The sequence below is a fragment of the Arvicanthis niloticus genome, chromosome 30 (genome assembly GCF_011762505.2).
Source record: "Arvicanthis niloticus isolate mArvNil1 chromosome 30, mArvNil1.pat.X, whole genome shotgun sequence".
Classification (NCBI taxonomy): domain Eukaryota; kingdom Metazoa; phylum Chordata; class Mammalia; order Rodentia; family Muridae; genus Arvicanthis; species Arvicanthis niloticus.
In genome coordinates this window covers 16,761,798-16,773,975 of record NC_133438.1, presented here as the reverse complement: position 1 = coordinate 16,773,975, position 12,178 = coordinate 16,761,798, and the positions used below count along the sequence as shown (strand labels likewise).

Here is a 12,178-nt window from a genome sequence, read left to right as displayed (position 1 = left end):
AGACCCATTTTTTTATTGGATACTTTTTATTTACCTTTCAATGTTATCTCCTCTCCCATTTCTTCCCTAAACCCCTTATCCCATTCCCTCTCCTCCTTTTTCTATGATGGTGTGCTCCCACATCTTCTCATTATTGCCTCTCTTTCTCGAATTCCCCAACACTAGGGAATCCAAACTTTCAGGTACCAAGGCCTTCCACTTTCACCGATGCCTGACAAGGCCACCCTCAACTACCTATACAGCTGGAGCCATGGGTCCCTCCCTTTGTGTTCTCAGGCTGGAGATTTTAGAATGGCTACTCTAGTTTCTTTCTTAAGACCATTTGCTTAAAAAATTGTTTTCCAGCCTTTTACTCTAAGGTAGTGTCTGTCTTTGTCACTGAGGTGGGTTTCCTGTATGCAGCAAAATGCTGGGTCCTGTTGAAATTTCCAGTCCATTAGCTTATGACTTTTTATTGGGGAACTGAGTCCATTGATGTTAAAAAATATTAAGAAGAGGGGATTGTTGCTTCCTGTTATTTTTGTTATTAGCAGTGGCATTGTTTGTGTGGCTGTCTTCTTTTGGATTTATTGGAAAAGTATTATTTCTTACTCTTTCTAGGGTATAATTTCCCACCTTGTATTGGAGCTTTACTGCTATTATCATTTGTAGTGTTGGGTTTGTGGAAAGATATTGTGTAAATTTGGTTTTGTTGTGGAATATATTGGTTTTTCCATCTATGGTAATTGAGAGTTTTGGTGGGTATAGTAGCCTGGGCTGACATTTGTGTTCTCTTAGGGTCTGTATGACATCTGTCCAGCATCTTCTAGCTTTCATAGTATCTGGTGAGAAGTTTGGTGTAATTCTGATAGGTCTGACTTTATATGTTACTTGGGCTTTCCCCCTTATTGCATTTAATATTCTTTCTTTGTTTTGCATATTTGGTGTTTTGATTATTATGTGACAGGAGGTATTTCTTTTCTGGTCTAGAATATTTGGTATGTTCTTGTATGTTTATGGGCATCTCATTCTTTAGGTTAGGAAAGTTATCTTCTATAATTTTGTTGAAGATATTTATTGGTCCTTTAAGTTGAGAATCCTGACTCTCATCTATACCTATTATCCTTAGGTTTGGTCTTCTCATTGTGTCCTGGATTTCCTGGATATTTTGTGTTAAGGACTTTTGCATTTTTTGACAGTTGTGTCAAATTTTTCTATAATATCTTCTGCACCTGAGATTTTCTCTTCTATCTCTTGTATTCTGTTGGTGATGCTCACATCTATGGCTCCTGATTTCTTTCTTAGGTTTTCTATCTCCAGGGTAGTTTCCCTTTGTGATTTCTTTATTGTTTCTATTTCCATTTTCATGTCCTGAATGGTTTTGTTTAATTCCTTCACCTGTTTTGTTGTGTTCTCTTGTAATTCTTTAAGGGATTTTTGTGTTTCCTCTTTAAGGGCTTCTACCTGTTTACCTGTGTTCTCCTCAATTTCTTTGAGATTGTTATTTATGTTCTTGTTAAAGTCCTCTATCATTATCATTTGAAGTGATTTTTAAATCTGAATCTTGCTTTCCTGGTGATATGGGGAATTCAGCACTTACTACTGTGGGAGAACTAGGTTCTGATGATGTCAAGTACCCTGGGTTGCTGCTACTTATAATCTTGTGCTTGCCTTTCACCATCTGTATCTCCTTAGTGGTACCTGCCATGTCTCTGACTGGAGCCTGTCTTTCCTATTATCTTAGTTGTGTTAGAACTGTGTGGGATGGGTGTTGCTACTGGGGTTAGAGCTGAGGCCCAAGATCTGCTCAGTGCTTGAGCACAGACTGGAAGGAACCATGGCCAGGACTGAATTCCTGGGTCCTAGTGGGTCCCAGTTACTCTCTGTTTGGGGAGGGTGTTGCTGTCTCCGTACCTAAGATACTGCCCGGGTTAGAGCTCCTGAGAGCTCAACTTCCTCTGGGTTCTGTGAGACTGGTTGCAGAGCTGCTGCCTAGGATCTGTTCAGTGCTTGAGCTCAGACAGGAAGGTCATGTATAACTTTTGATAATGGGTTTCATGTTCTTACTTCCCTGGTCAAGGTTTTATTTAGATTAAGGATATCAAGCCACATAAAATTGCATGACTTTTATAAGACTGAAGATAGTGAAGGGGTTTTAAACCTGAGTCACTTCACTGTACTATATTTCATTATTTTTAAGGTATTCAAACTTAGTATGTAAATTTTCATGTTTTGACCTTATTTATTCCTGATGTTTCTTCTTTAATTTTTGAAGTCATTTTAATTATTATTCCTTGTGTGTATATGCTCATGCATGCATTTGCATGTGTACATGTGTCTTTGTGCATGTGGAGACTGAGTCCATGTCAGGTGTTTTCATTTGGCCTCCGTCTTTATTGTTTTGAGACTAGGCCCCTTACTGAACCCGGACTTTGCCAATTTAGATAGATACACTGTTGAGCAAGCTACAGAGACATACCTATTTTTGCCTCCTACTTGCTGAGGTTAGAGTCAAGAGCTAGTATGTATGACCTTTATTTGGAGACTGGAGATTTGAACCCAGGTTCTCATGTCTGTACAACAGACACTTTACTGATTATGTAATCACCACAAATTTCCTGCTTTACATTTTTCTAACATTGTCATATCCCTCCTTTTGCTTAATTTTATCTTCATTCTATTTCTTGTAATATCAAGTTTGGGCCTGTCTCCTCTGTTGCCATTTGCATTCCATTACTTTCATTTATATTCAGATATATTAATATCTTTGTTTCTGTCTTTGCTTGAGATAGCCGAGGCTGGATTAAACTCAAACCTCCTGAGTCAGTCTCCCAAGAACTGAGACGAGTGGTATACAGCTTCCCAATCTGTATTATCTCTGCTCATAGGCTTTCTGTTGGATATGTTGTTGCATTAATTTGAAAGCCAATGACTCAAAGAAGTAAGTAGTAAGTAAGTAGTAAGTAAGTAAGTAAATGTCTGAACAATGCCTAATTGTGAAGGGTGGTTCATATTTAGATACCAACTGTGCCTTTCTTTTTTTCCATTTTTTTTTTTTTTTTTGAGACAGGGTTTCTCTGTGTAGCCTTGGCTGTCCTGGAATTCATTCTGTAGACCAGGTTGGCCTCAAACTCAGAAATTTGCCTGCCTCTGCCTCCCAAGAGTTGGGATCAAAGGCGTGCGCCACCATTACCCGGCTCTTCCTTCTTTTCTTAGTGAAGATATTTTGGTTTACTGACTAATGAATTGGACTGTACAAATTAACACAGATGAAAGCACAAATTCACAGCTGAGTGAATATATTACATGACAAGTGTGTAGAATTATGGTGGCCATTGGCTCCTCTGGCCTGATCAGTATAATTCTATTGATATAGTCCTAGATTTTATTAGTTTTGTTTTCAACCAAACCACAACCTATTTATGCTGAAATAGTCCTAAGAATTTATTTATTTATTTATTTATTTATTTATTTGTGTCAAGTTATTTTAACAACTTGGTTATTAAACTGAATGTTCCATTACCTAACTTAACTCACTTAATTATAAAAAAAAGGATCTTTGTGTCTGTTTCATTTCATTATAAACTAAGGAAAAAACACATATAAATATTAGAATGCTCTTTTTTATACTGATTTTCTAGAAGAATTAAGGTAAATATCAAACTAATATTACAGGAATGACATATCTTTATGTGAGATTATTCTTTGTAACCTTGAGCCCTTCTCGGTGGTAGGTACTTTTGCGTAGCAGATTACATAGTAAATATAGTCAATGAATGATTTTTTGGTCTTATTTTATGTTTTAACATTATTCTTTCACTTATCCATAACAATTTTATATATGTTATTCCAGGCAGGAAACAGTTCCTGGATCTTACTTTATTTCTAAATCAGTATTGATAGGTTAGGTTTTTGAAATTAAAGAGAACTACAGTTGACTCAGCTTTATAACATTTATGACCAGGTGTTTCTACACATTCATAGTGATCTTTAGTAGTCCATTTGACTTAATCTAACATTCAAATTAGAGGAAATTGTGGGTAGAGAAGAGAGAGAATGAGTGAATTGTAGGTAGAGAAGAGAATGTCAAATTCCACTTTTGGGCTTTTTTTTTTTTCACAGCATCTCACTCTGTCTTTCCTAGAGTCAGTGTGTTGCAATGTGTAACCTCAAAATAATGTGATCCACCTTACTTGTGTTCTGGATTTTCCGCATCTGTACCCTACCCAGCTTGAACTCCACTTTTGAAGGATACTGAGAAATGTAGAATTATGATTGTTGCTATTTTATCTTTTTTTTTTTAAACCTATAGCCCTGAAAATGGCTTTCAACTCCCAGGCAAATTCCCACTCAGAGGTCAACAGCCTAATCAAAATAATTTTGTTTTGATTCTTGTTTAAGGAGGTGCCATTAATCCAGGTGTTTTCTGCGGACTTTTTATATAATAAGATCATTGCTGTTTGAGCCATTCCAGCATCTACTCTCTTCTGATACACAGACATAATGTGGTCTTTCCAAAGAAATCAACAAAGGTACTTTCTCATGTAGGGAAGTTCCTCTGTCGAGAAACTGTCATCAAGAGGACCTTGATGCCTAACTGTAGGCATTATGAGCATCAGAATAAACTGAAACGTTTCTCTAAGCCAGCCACAGAAATCCAAGATGATGATATAGAAAATAAGAATTATTTAAAAAAAAAACACATAAGGTTAATTCAATAATGTTCAGAGACAGAACTTCAAACTTTAACAGCAGAGAAAGAACAAAACCAAGCATGTTGCTGAAGCCATTTCTCAGAGAATTTCATGGACACAGAGAACCACTTTTGGATGCTGCACCAACTATTTCAGTGGGCTAGGGGAACCCTAAGCAAGTGACGTCATCAGTATTCCCTTCGCATTGAGTTTACTAAAGAAGTAAATTAAGATGGGATAGGAGGTTCCTGGGTGGTGGGGGCAATGGGGTAAGGGGATAAAATCTGAAATGTAAATATAATATTCAATAAAAAAAGAAGTAAATTAGGTTAACTATGAAATTTCCAAATTGTTTTTAACAGCAGCTGCTGTAAGGGTTCTCTGTCCTCTGACTCCTCCTCCACTGCCCGTTTCCATCTACCCTTCCACAAATACCCTAGAACCAAGCAAGAACACTTGCCCAGGATTATGAAAATAAAACCGAACGCACTGCAACCCAATAGACCAATGGATAACTGACTTAACACTCCTGAGAATTAGATGGGGAAATTACATAAAAAACAAAACAAACAAACAAATAAACCCTGCCATCTTTCATGTAGGAGAAAAAGAAACCATGTTGTGATTACTATTGAGGAATTAATTCATATTTCAGATGGTCAAATTTTATTGGTGGCCACACCAATGTGTTGTGCTCTTTGGAGCTTCATCCACTATTCACACATAGTCCTATGGCCCATAACATATGGTTTATTTCCCAGAGAGCAGTATTGTGTCACAGGATAAAATGTATTCTTTATTAAACTGGCTTCTGATCTTGAGCTTGATGACAAGCAGGGTGACCGTGTGCTATCACAGTGTGTCCAGGAAAGGGCTCTTGTATTCTGTGTGGTTAGCATCCTAAGAGATGAGGCAAGAGGTGTTGTCCAGCATCCCTCCCTTCTATTGCAAGCACGGTATAACTTCACAGATAAGAAAACATTCCCGAACCTGTTCCATCTATATTTAGCAAAAGTGATTACATCTAATGAATAAATTTTTACTTTATGAATTAACACCAAAACAGTAGAGGGAATATCATATATTCACAGCCTACAAACCATGCCTATCAGTAAAACTCCATGATAAAACAGATATAAAAGAAAATCATGATGTACTATTCCTATCAGATTCTGGCAGTGTCTCTTATTCAAATGGCAATTACTGGCAAAAAAAAAAATTTAGCCTCAACCATTTAGAAAAGTGGCTTTATTGAATTTACAAACAAGGACCTACAATTTTCCATTTTCTTAGCAAGATATTAAATCAAGCAAGCTAAGTGTGTCATCATGACTATAATTTATGTGATGTGACATGACAGTTAAGATGTACTGTGGTAATTTCTGAGAGCTGACAGTATTATTGTCGTATCAAAAATTTATATGGTTCAGTTATTAAGGCAAATTGTTTCATTCATACTGAGAAGGCTGACAGCAAACCACTGAGGGCTTCCACGGTACACTAGAAAATGCCTTCCATAGTCAAACAATTTGCACACTCCGTTACCATCGTTTTGCTCACTGAATGGAAATGGGGACAGAAGCAGGCAGGGCTTTGTGGTGTCTAAAAGATCTGCTGTGGAATATGAAGTGTTTCATTGTGGGTGGTTAGAAGAAAGAGTTCAGCCAGAGGAGGGAAGTTATCTTGGGGATTCAACCACGATGAGCAGGGTGTCCAAACTCTTGCTCTGCTGTTATTTACTATTCCATTTGCTTGCTTTCCTTCTGTTGGTCTGATTTTCAGCCAACAGAAATAAAAGGCATATGACCAAAAGAGAAATAGTGGACAATATGATAATGGTAATTTCTATTTGTAACTGTCTTTAATTAAATAAATTTTAGCATAGTATGAGAGAGAGAGAGAGAGAGAGAGAGAGAGAGAGAGAGAGAGAGAGAGAGAGAGAGAGAGAGAGAGAAGGGGAAAGAAGGAAGGAAGGAAAAAAGGCTAGATCTGAAACTCATATGATTTTGACCCAAATTTCTTCCTTAAGCTCCTTTCAGGGGTAAAAAGAAGTTTATTTTTATTTTTACTTCTTGGCAATGTTAAGCAGAAGAAATTCAAGCCGCATGCTGTTTTGTTCTTGTCAGGGATAGAGGAGATTTCTAAATAGGATAAAATGACTTCATGCCATAAAGGGTCCAGCAAATAAAAGTTTAATTACATTTTTATCACAGCTACTGAATTTTATGCAACATATGCTATCTCCTTTAAATACATGCTCCTTGGAAACCTACTTTATTCATTTACACATTTTTCATAGTAGCATTGAGAAGCCTGTTAAAAATATGAACCTGACTATGAGTGGAAATGATTCAATCAACTAAAATTACAAATTCCCATTCACGGAGCAGAATATGAGTTACTATTATTTTTGTTTCATTACTCACATATTATGCAATGCAGCCAATAACTGTAAGTATACTTTTGTTTACTTAACCAATGAAGATTTTTTTAATATTAACAATATGTTATTAGCTATTGCATGCACACTCTCATGATTAACATCACCTGTCTTCCTCATTGCTGTCTACCTTTTAGTTTTTGAGACACAGTCTCTTGCTTACCCTGGTGCTGATTTAGTTAGACTGGTATTCAAGCCTGAGGGTCCTCCCATCTCTGTCTCCCACTGCTGGGGTGATTGGTCTGCCCCACTGCACCAGCAATTTATGTGAGTTCTAAGGATTTAAACTCGGGCCCTTTTGCTAACTGAACCAATAATACCATCACCGGCTTCTGGTGTAATGAGGTAACTTAATCCATAACAAGGTATCAATTTTCATTACCAGAAAAATATTCACAAAATACTTAAATTTAGTTTTTAACAAATGGTTTGGCAAAAGAAAACAGAATTCTAAATGCCAAGAAATACGTCTAGAGAAAATTCATATACAATAAAGAAAGCTTCACACACACACACACACACACACACACACACACACACACAGTGAATTTTCAAGGCTGCTCTCCTTGTTTGTCTGTGTGTGAATTTTATATATAAGTCTGCTGGAACACAACATGTGTTTTCAATATGGCAAGTTCAGGACACTTCTATCTCCAGCTTCTAGAAAACATGTAGTTTGCATATATCTCATAGCAAGCATTGAAACTGATACATAATAAATCAGTTTTCCAGTTAACATGCATATTAGATAGAAGGGTAAAGGTAACTATGTTGCCTATCAGTTTTGAGATAAAATTGAAACAGATAAGAAAAACTTTGTTAAAAAAAAAAGTCACCCCAGACTACTGTAAAAGCAGATATATTTAAATAAACACACCATAGTTTCTTCCAGTGTCTAAAATATGTTTTTCAAAAATCTCTAGAGATTTCATAATATTGACTCATTCAAAAATTTACCTGGAACTTAAATTAAAATCTAAGGGCGCCATAGGCCTTTGATATCTCTTATTACATCAGGCATGCCACATGGAGAATGCTCAGCTTGATCTCCTTTTGTTGCTTCTGTAAATAGTACAGTATATGTTTGATTTCATTTAAAATTATTATATAAACTCACCTTCTAGATAGATCGGTTAAAAATACATTGCAGGAATATACATTGCAGTAAAAAATGTACTTACTCTGTTTCCCAGATATGGAGCAGGTGCAGTCCAGTAGTAACCATCTGGCAAGGATCGCAGGGCCTCAGTATTACTGATGCTGATCTGCTGGGGTGAGTCAGGGTTATCAAACTGGGGAGCCACCCGAACGCGGCCAGAGAGGTCTGTGAGGTACCAGCCGTGCATGTCTTGAATCTTAAAGAAAACACATCACCACTTACAAAACACAAATAAACACACAAACAAAATATTGCAGCAGCTTTTTTTCCCCCTCTTGCATAGCTCTCGGGGTTTTTGAAAGTACAAGGAGGGAAAAGCTCCAGACACTTTAAAAGTCTAGGAGTTATGTATATTGTGTGTATCATCAATATTATCATGTGTACTCACATAGAATTCATTGTTTATTTTTTTATTGAGATTTTTGAGAATCTTGATAGAACTATGTAATGATCAGTTTTTACTGTTTTCTAAAACCATGATTCCAAGTTCTCTCTCTCTGTCTCTCTCTCTCTGTCTCTCTCTCTGTCTCTCTCTCTCTCTCTCTCTCTCTCTCTGTGTGTGTGTGTGTGTGCATGTGTGCGTGGTGCACACACACACACACACACACACATACATACATGCACGCTCTCGGGATCCTCCCATCTCTGTCTCACCACTGGGGGTGATTGGTCTGCCCCACTGCACCAGCAATTTATAGGAGTGCTAGAGATTTAAACTTGGGCCCTTTTGCTAATGGAACCAGAAATAGAAATCCATTCTAATTTGTATGATGTGTTATAATGTTACATAATATATCAAATAATTGGACTTAGAATTTCACATTTTTCACTTCAGTAGTATTTCTTACTGTCTTATGAAACCTAATATCTCACAAGTGTTGCATATGTATTCATAAGGCAGAGAACAAAGGAAATTGTACGTGCAGGACCTAGAAGGTAGCTTTTATTCAATATTTCCATCCTTCACACTTTATGATTTTTCTGTTTTGATGCTCCAGGTCATTTGAATTCCCAAGAACGTTGCTATGACAACATTTCCCAAAACTATATATGTTCTTTCCCATAGGATCAAAAGTACTCTGGGGACTCATAGAAAAGGAATCGCTTTAACGGAGAAATAAAAGATGAGTAATGGTTTGCTTTACAGTATTATACCTCAGTCAAGGACAGGTATACACTCCTATGTCCAACTGAAACCATCCTGTATAGTTTAGACAAAACTGTTTGCTGAGCTGGAAAGCTAGGAGACACCAGAGTTGTATTAGTTTTATCATTTCTGTGATCAAGTACCCAACATCAACAATTTAAGAGGGGAGGAATTTATTTTGCTTCTATGTTCCAGATTGGTCCATCACAGTGGGCAGGCAGATTGTAGTAGAGACATTTAACTCATGACAGCCAGTGGGCAGAGTATTCATGGCCTGATCTCCGTTCCTAAAATTTGCCCCCTTGCATTACTTCCTCTGACAAGTCCCCATGTCCAGTGTTCCCACAATCTCCCAATAGTCTATTCAAAGTTTTAATATATGAATAGAATAAACTGTTGATTAGATGAGGGTCCTGATCCAGACATCTTTGCATAGATTGAGAAAAGTCCTCTACTCAAACAGGGGTATCCAATCTCAGAATTTTACTGCCTGAGACATAATTGATGCTACAAGTGATAGCATTCAGAGTAATAAGACTAACAATATATAGATTAAATATAATTTTAATGTTCTTTTTATGTAGAGATTATTTGATTTTTGTTCATTTTTAAAGCTTTGGTATAGCAAAGACTACTTTGGTCAAAAGAAAAAGTCAAACCACGTCAAAAGCCATTGGCTAGGTAGGCAATAGTAAATTCTGACCTCTGGCTGCCTTTCTGACTTTAGCTGTCCTCAGGTGTTCTGAGACATCTGGGTAGGAGTGTTCACCCAGGTTCTGAAGAACAAGACTTGCTACCTAGTCCCTGTCCATAGAAAGCCAAGAAACTTAAATCTATTGGTGGCATTGTCAGAAACGTTATGAATGACTCTGTAAACACAATGTAAAAGTTAGACTTTGAGTCCATTCATTATTTTTTCCTTGAGGTTTTCTTTGAAATCAATACATTGGATAAGTACACAGATATTCACACTTAGATATAAGAGAACAGTCAGAAACTACTTATTTCAAACGTGACTTACAAGCAATATAGACATCAATATTAGATGATTGTGTTCTGGATTTGTTGGCAGATCAAAGCAGGGAGTAAAAAAGTGTTTAGGAGACAGCTTTTCAGAATAGCAGTCTGTAGAACATGACTGTGATATGTTACACTGCTGTTCACAGTCTATTAATAGCTATCTGGGTAGAATACCAAGTGTCTCAGTGGTAGAATACCAGTGGCCTCTCCTGAAGTTTACTTTATCACCCACCCTGAAGGTCTCTTTCCAGCCTGAATCCTCTATGATCTGCACTCAGGCTAGCCAATGTAACTATGGCAATTCTGAGGTCCCATTTACTACTCATGTGTTTTCTACAAGAAAAGAAGTGGCTCTCCTCAGACAGGCAGTGGGAAGCATAGTGAACAGTGTGGGTAAACATAAAACATGTTTATTTTGAGAAAGACACGCTTAGTTATTGCTAAAGAACTAATAAGTCAGTTTTTTTTTCTTAAGTGCCACATGGATTGTATCGGTGAATGGAATTGCAATATTTACTATTGTGATCTTACATTTCCTTTCATACATCTTGTGGTTAGGATGAAAACAACATGATTTTTTTTTATTATGTTTTCACTTAGGGGACTTGACAAGGGTTATGTCAACTTCAGAGAGGACTCCATCTGTACATTTAAAAGAATATTTTCATGAAGATTATTTTAGTTGTGTATGTGTGTGTGTGTATGTGTGTGTGTGTATGTATGTACAAGTGCAGGCACATATGCACATGTGGGTAAGGTAAGTGCATGCAAGTATGGTAGCCTACAGAAGCCAAAAGAGAGCATAAGATCCCCTGCAGCCAGAGGGGCATTAACTGTGAGCCATCTGATGTGGATAATGGAAACTGAACTCTAGTTCTCTTCAAGAGCAGTAAGCACTGAGTCATCTCTGTAGGCTACATATAAAATATGAAAGGCTTGGAGCCAAAGATACAGAAATAGCCTTTGAATGAAATTCCATGCACTTTCATTTTGGATAAGTATAGACTGTATATAGAGTTGTTCTGTGGTTGTTGGTTTTTTTTTTTTTTTTTTTTTTTTTTTTTTTTCAATTTCCTACAACGGAACAAGAGTAACAGAGATAGGGCGGTGCACGAGGCAGGTGCAGTGGGCAGTGAGCATCCTTACATTCCCGTAGGTCCAGTAGGAACTCTGACATCTGTTGGACACCCCTGAACAGAAACACTCCTCACAGCCTTTCTGGTTACCCTCTTGCAAGTTGAAGAAGCCAGATTTGCAACGGCTGCAGTCTTCGCCTTCAACGTTCTCCTGAAAATGTAGAGAGGTGTGTTAGCAGCAGAGGCACCCTTCAAAGGAAGAGTTGGATCTGTGCCTGCATAAGGAAAATATAACTACAGCCTTTACTTTACTCTTTCATCCATTTCTAAAGTACCGTGTGTAATGGTGAGCAATGGCTCTAAAGTTTCCTGTTATGGTCCATTGTTCTAACATCACAGCCCCCGTGTATGGTGCGGTCTACTGAGTGTTCAGCACCATACTCAAACTTATTATTTAGGGTTGTATTAAGAGTCTACTTTAAAAACTATCATAGATCAAAAAATGTGTTCATTTGTTGAAAGTGGGGCCAGCATAACCCTTAGCAATCTGTGTTAGGGAGCAACTTTATCTTCAAATATGTAATGAGTTTAACACATTTATATTATACAAAATTGTCAAATACCTTCATATTATAGGTTAAAAATACATGTATTTGAGGCAAG

At 37.2% G+C, this 12,178-nt stretch overlaps 1 protein-coding gene across 2 annotated transcripts in view; it reads right to left on the bottom strand.

Moving 5' to 3' along the window:
* Nucleotides 1-12,178, bottom strand: part of Lama2 (laminin subunit alpha 2) — a 572,138-nt gene that overhangs the window by 295,673 nt on the left and 264,287 nt on the right. For both annotated transcript variants that reach the window (XM_076927972.1, XM_076927973.1), the window contains exons 11-12: nucleotides 11,586-11,726; nucleotides 8,295-8,468 (exon numbers count right to left, since the gene is read on the bottom strand). In XM_076927972.1, the coding sequence (XP_076784087.1) occupies nucleotides 8,295-8,468; nucleotides 11,586-11,726 (315 nt within the window). The remainder of the gene's footprint in view (nucleotides 1-8,294; nucleotides 8,469-11,585; nucleotides 11,727-12,178) is intronic.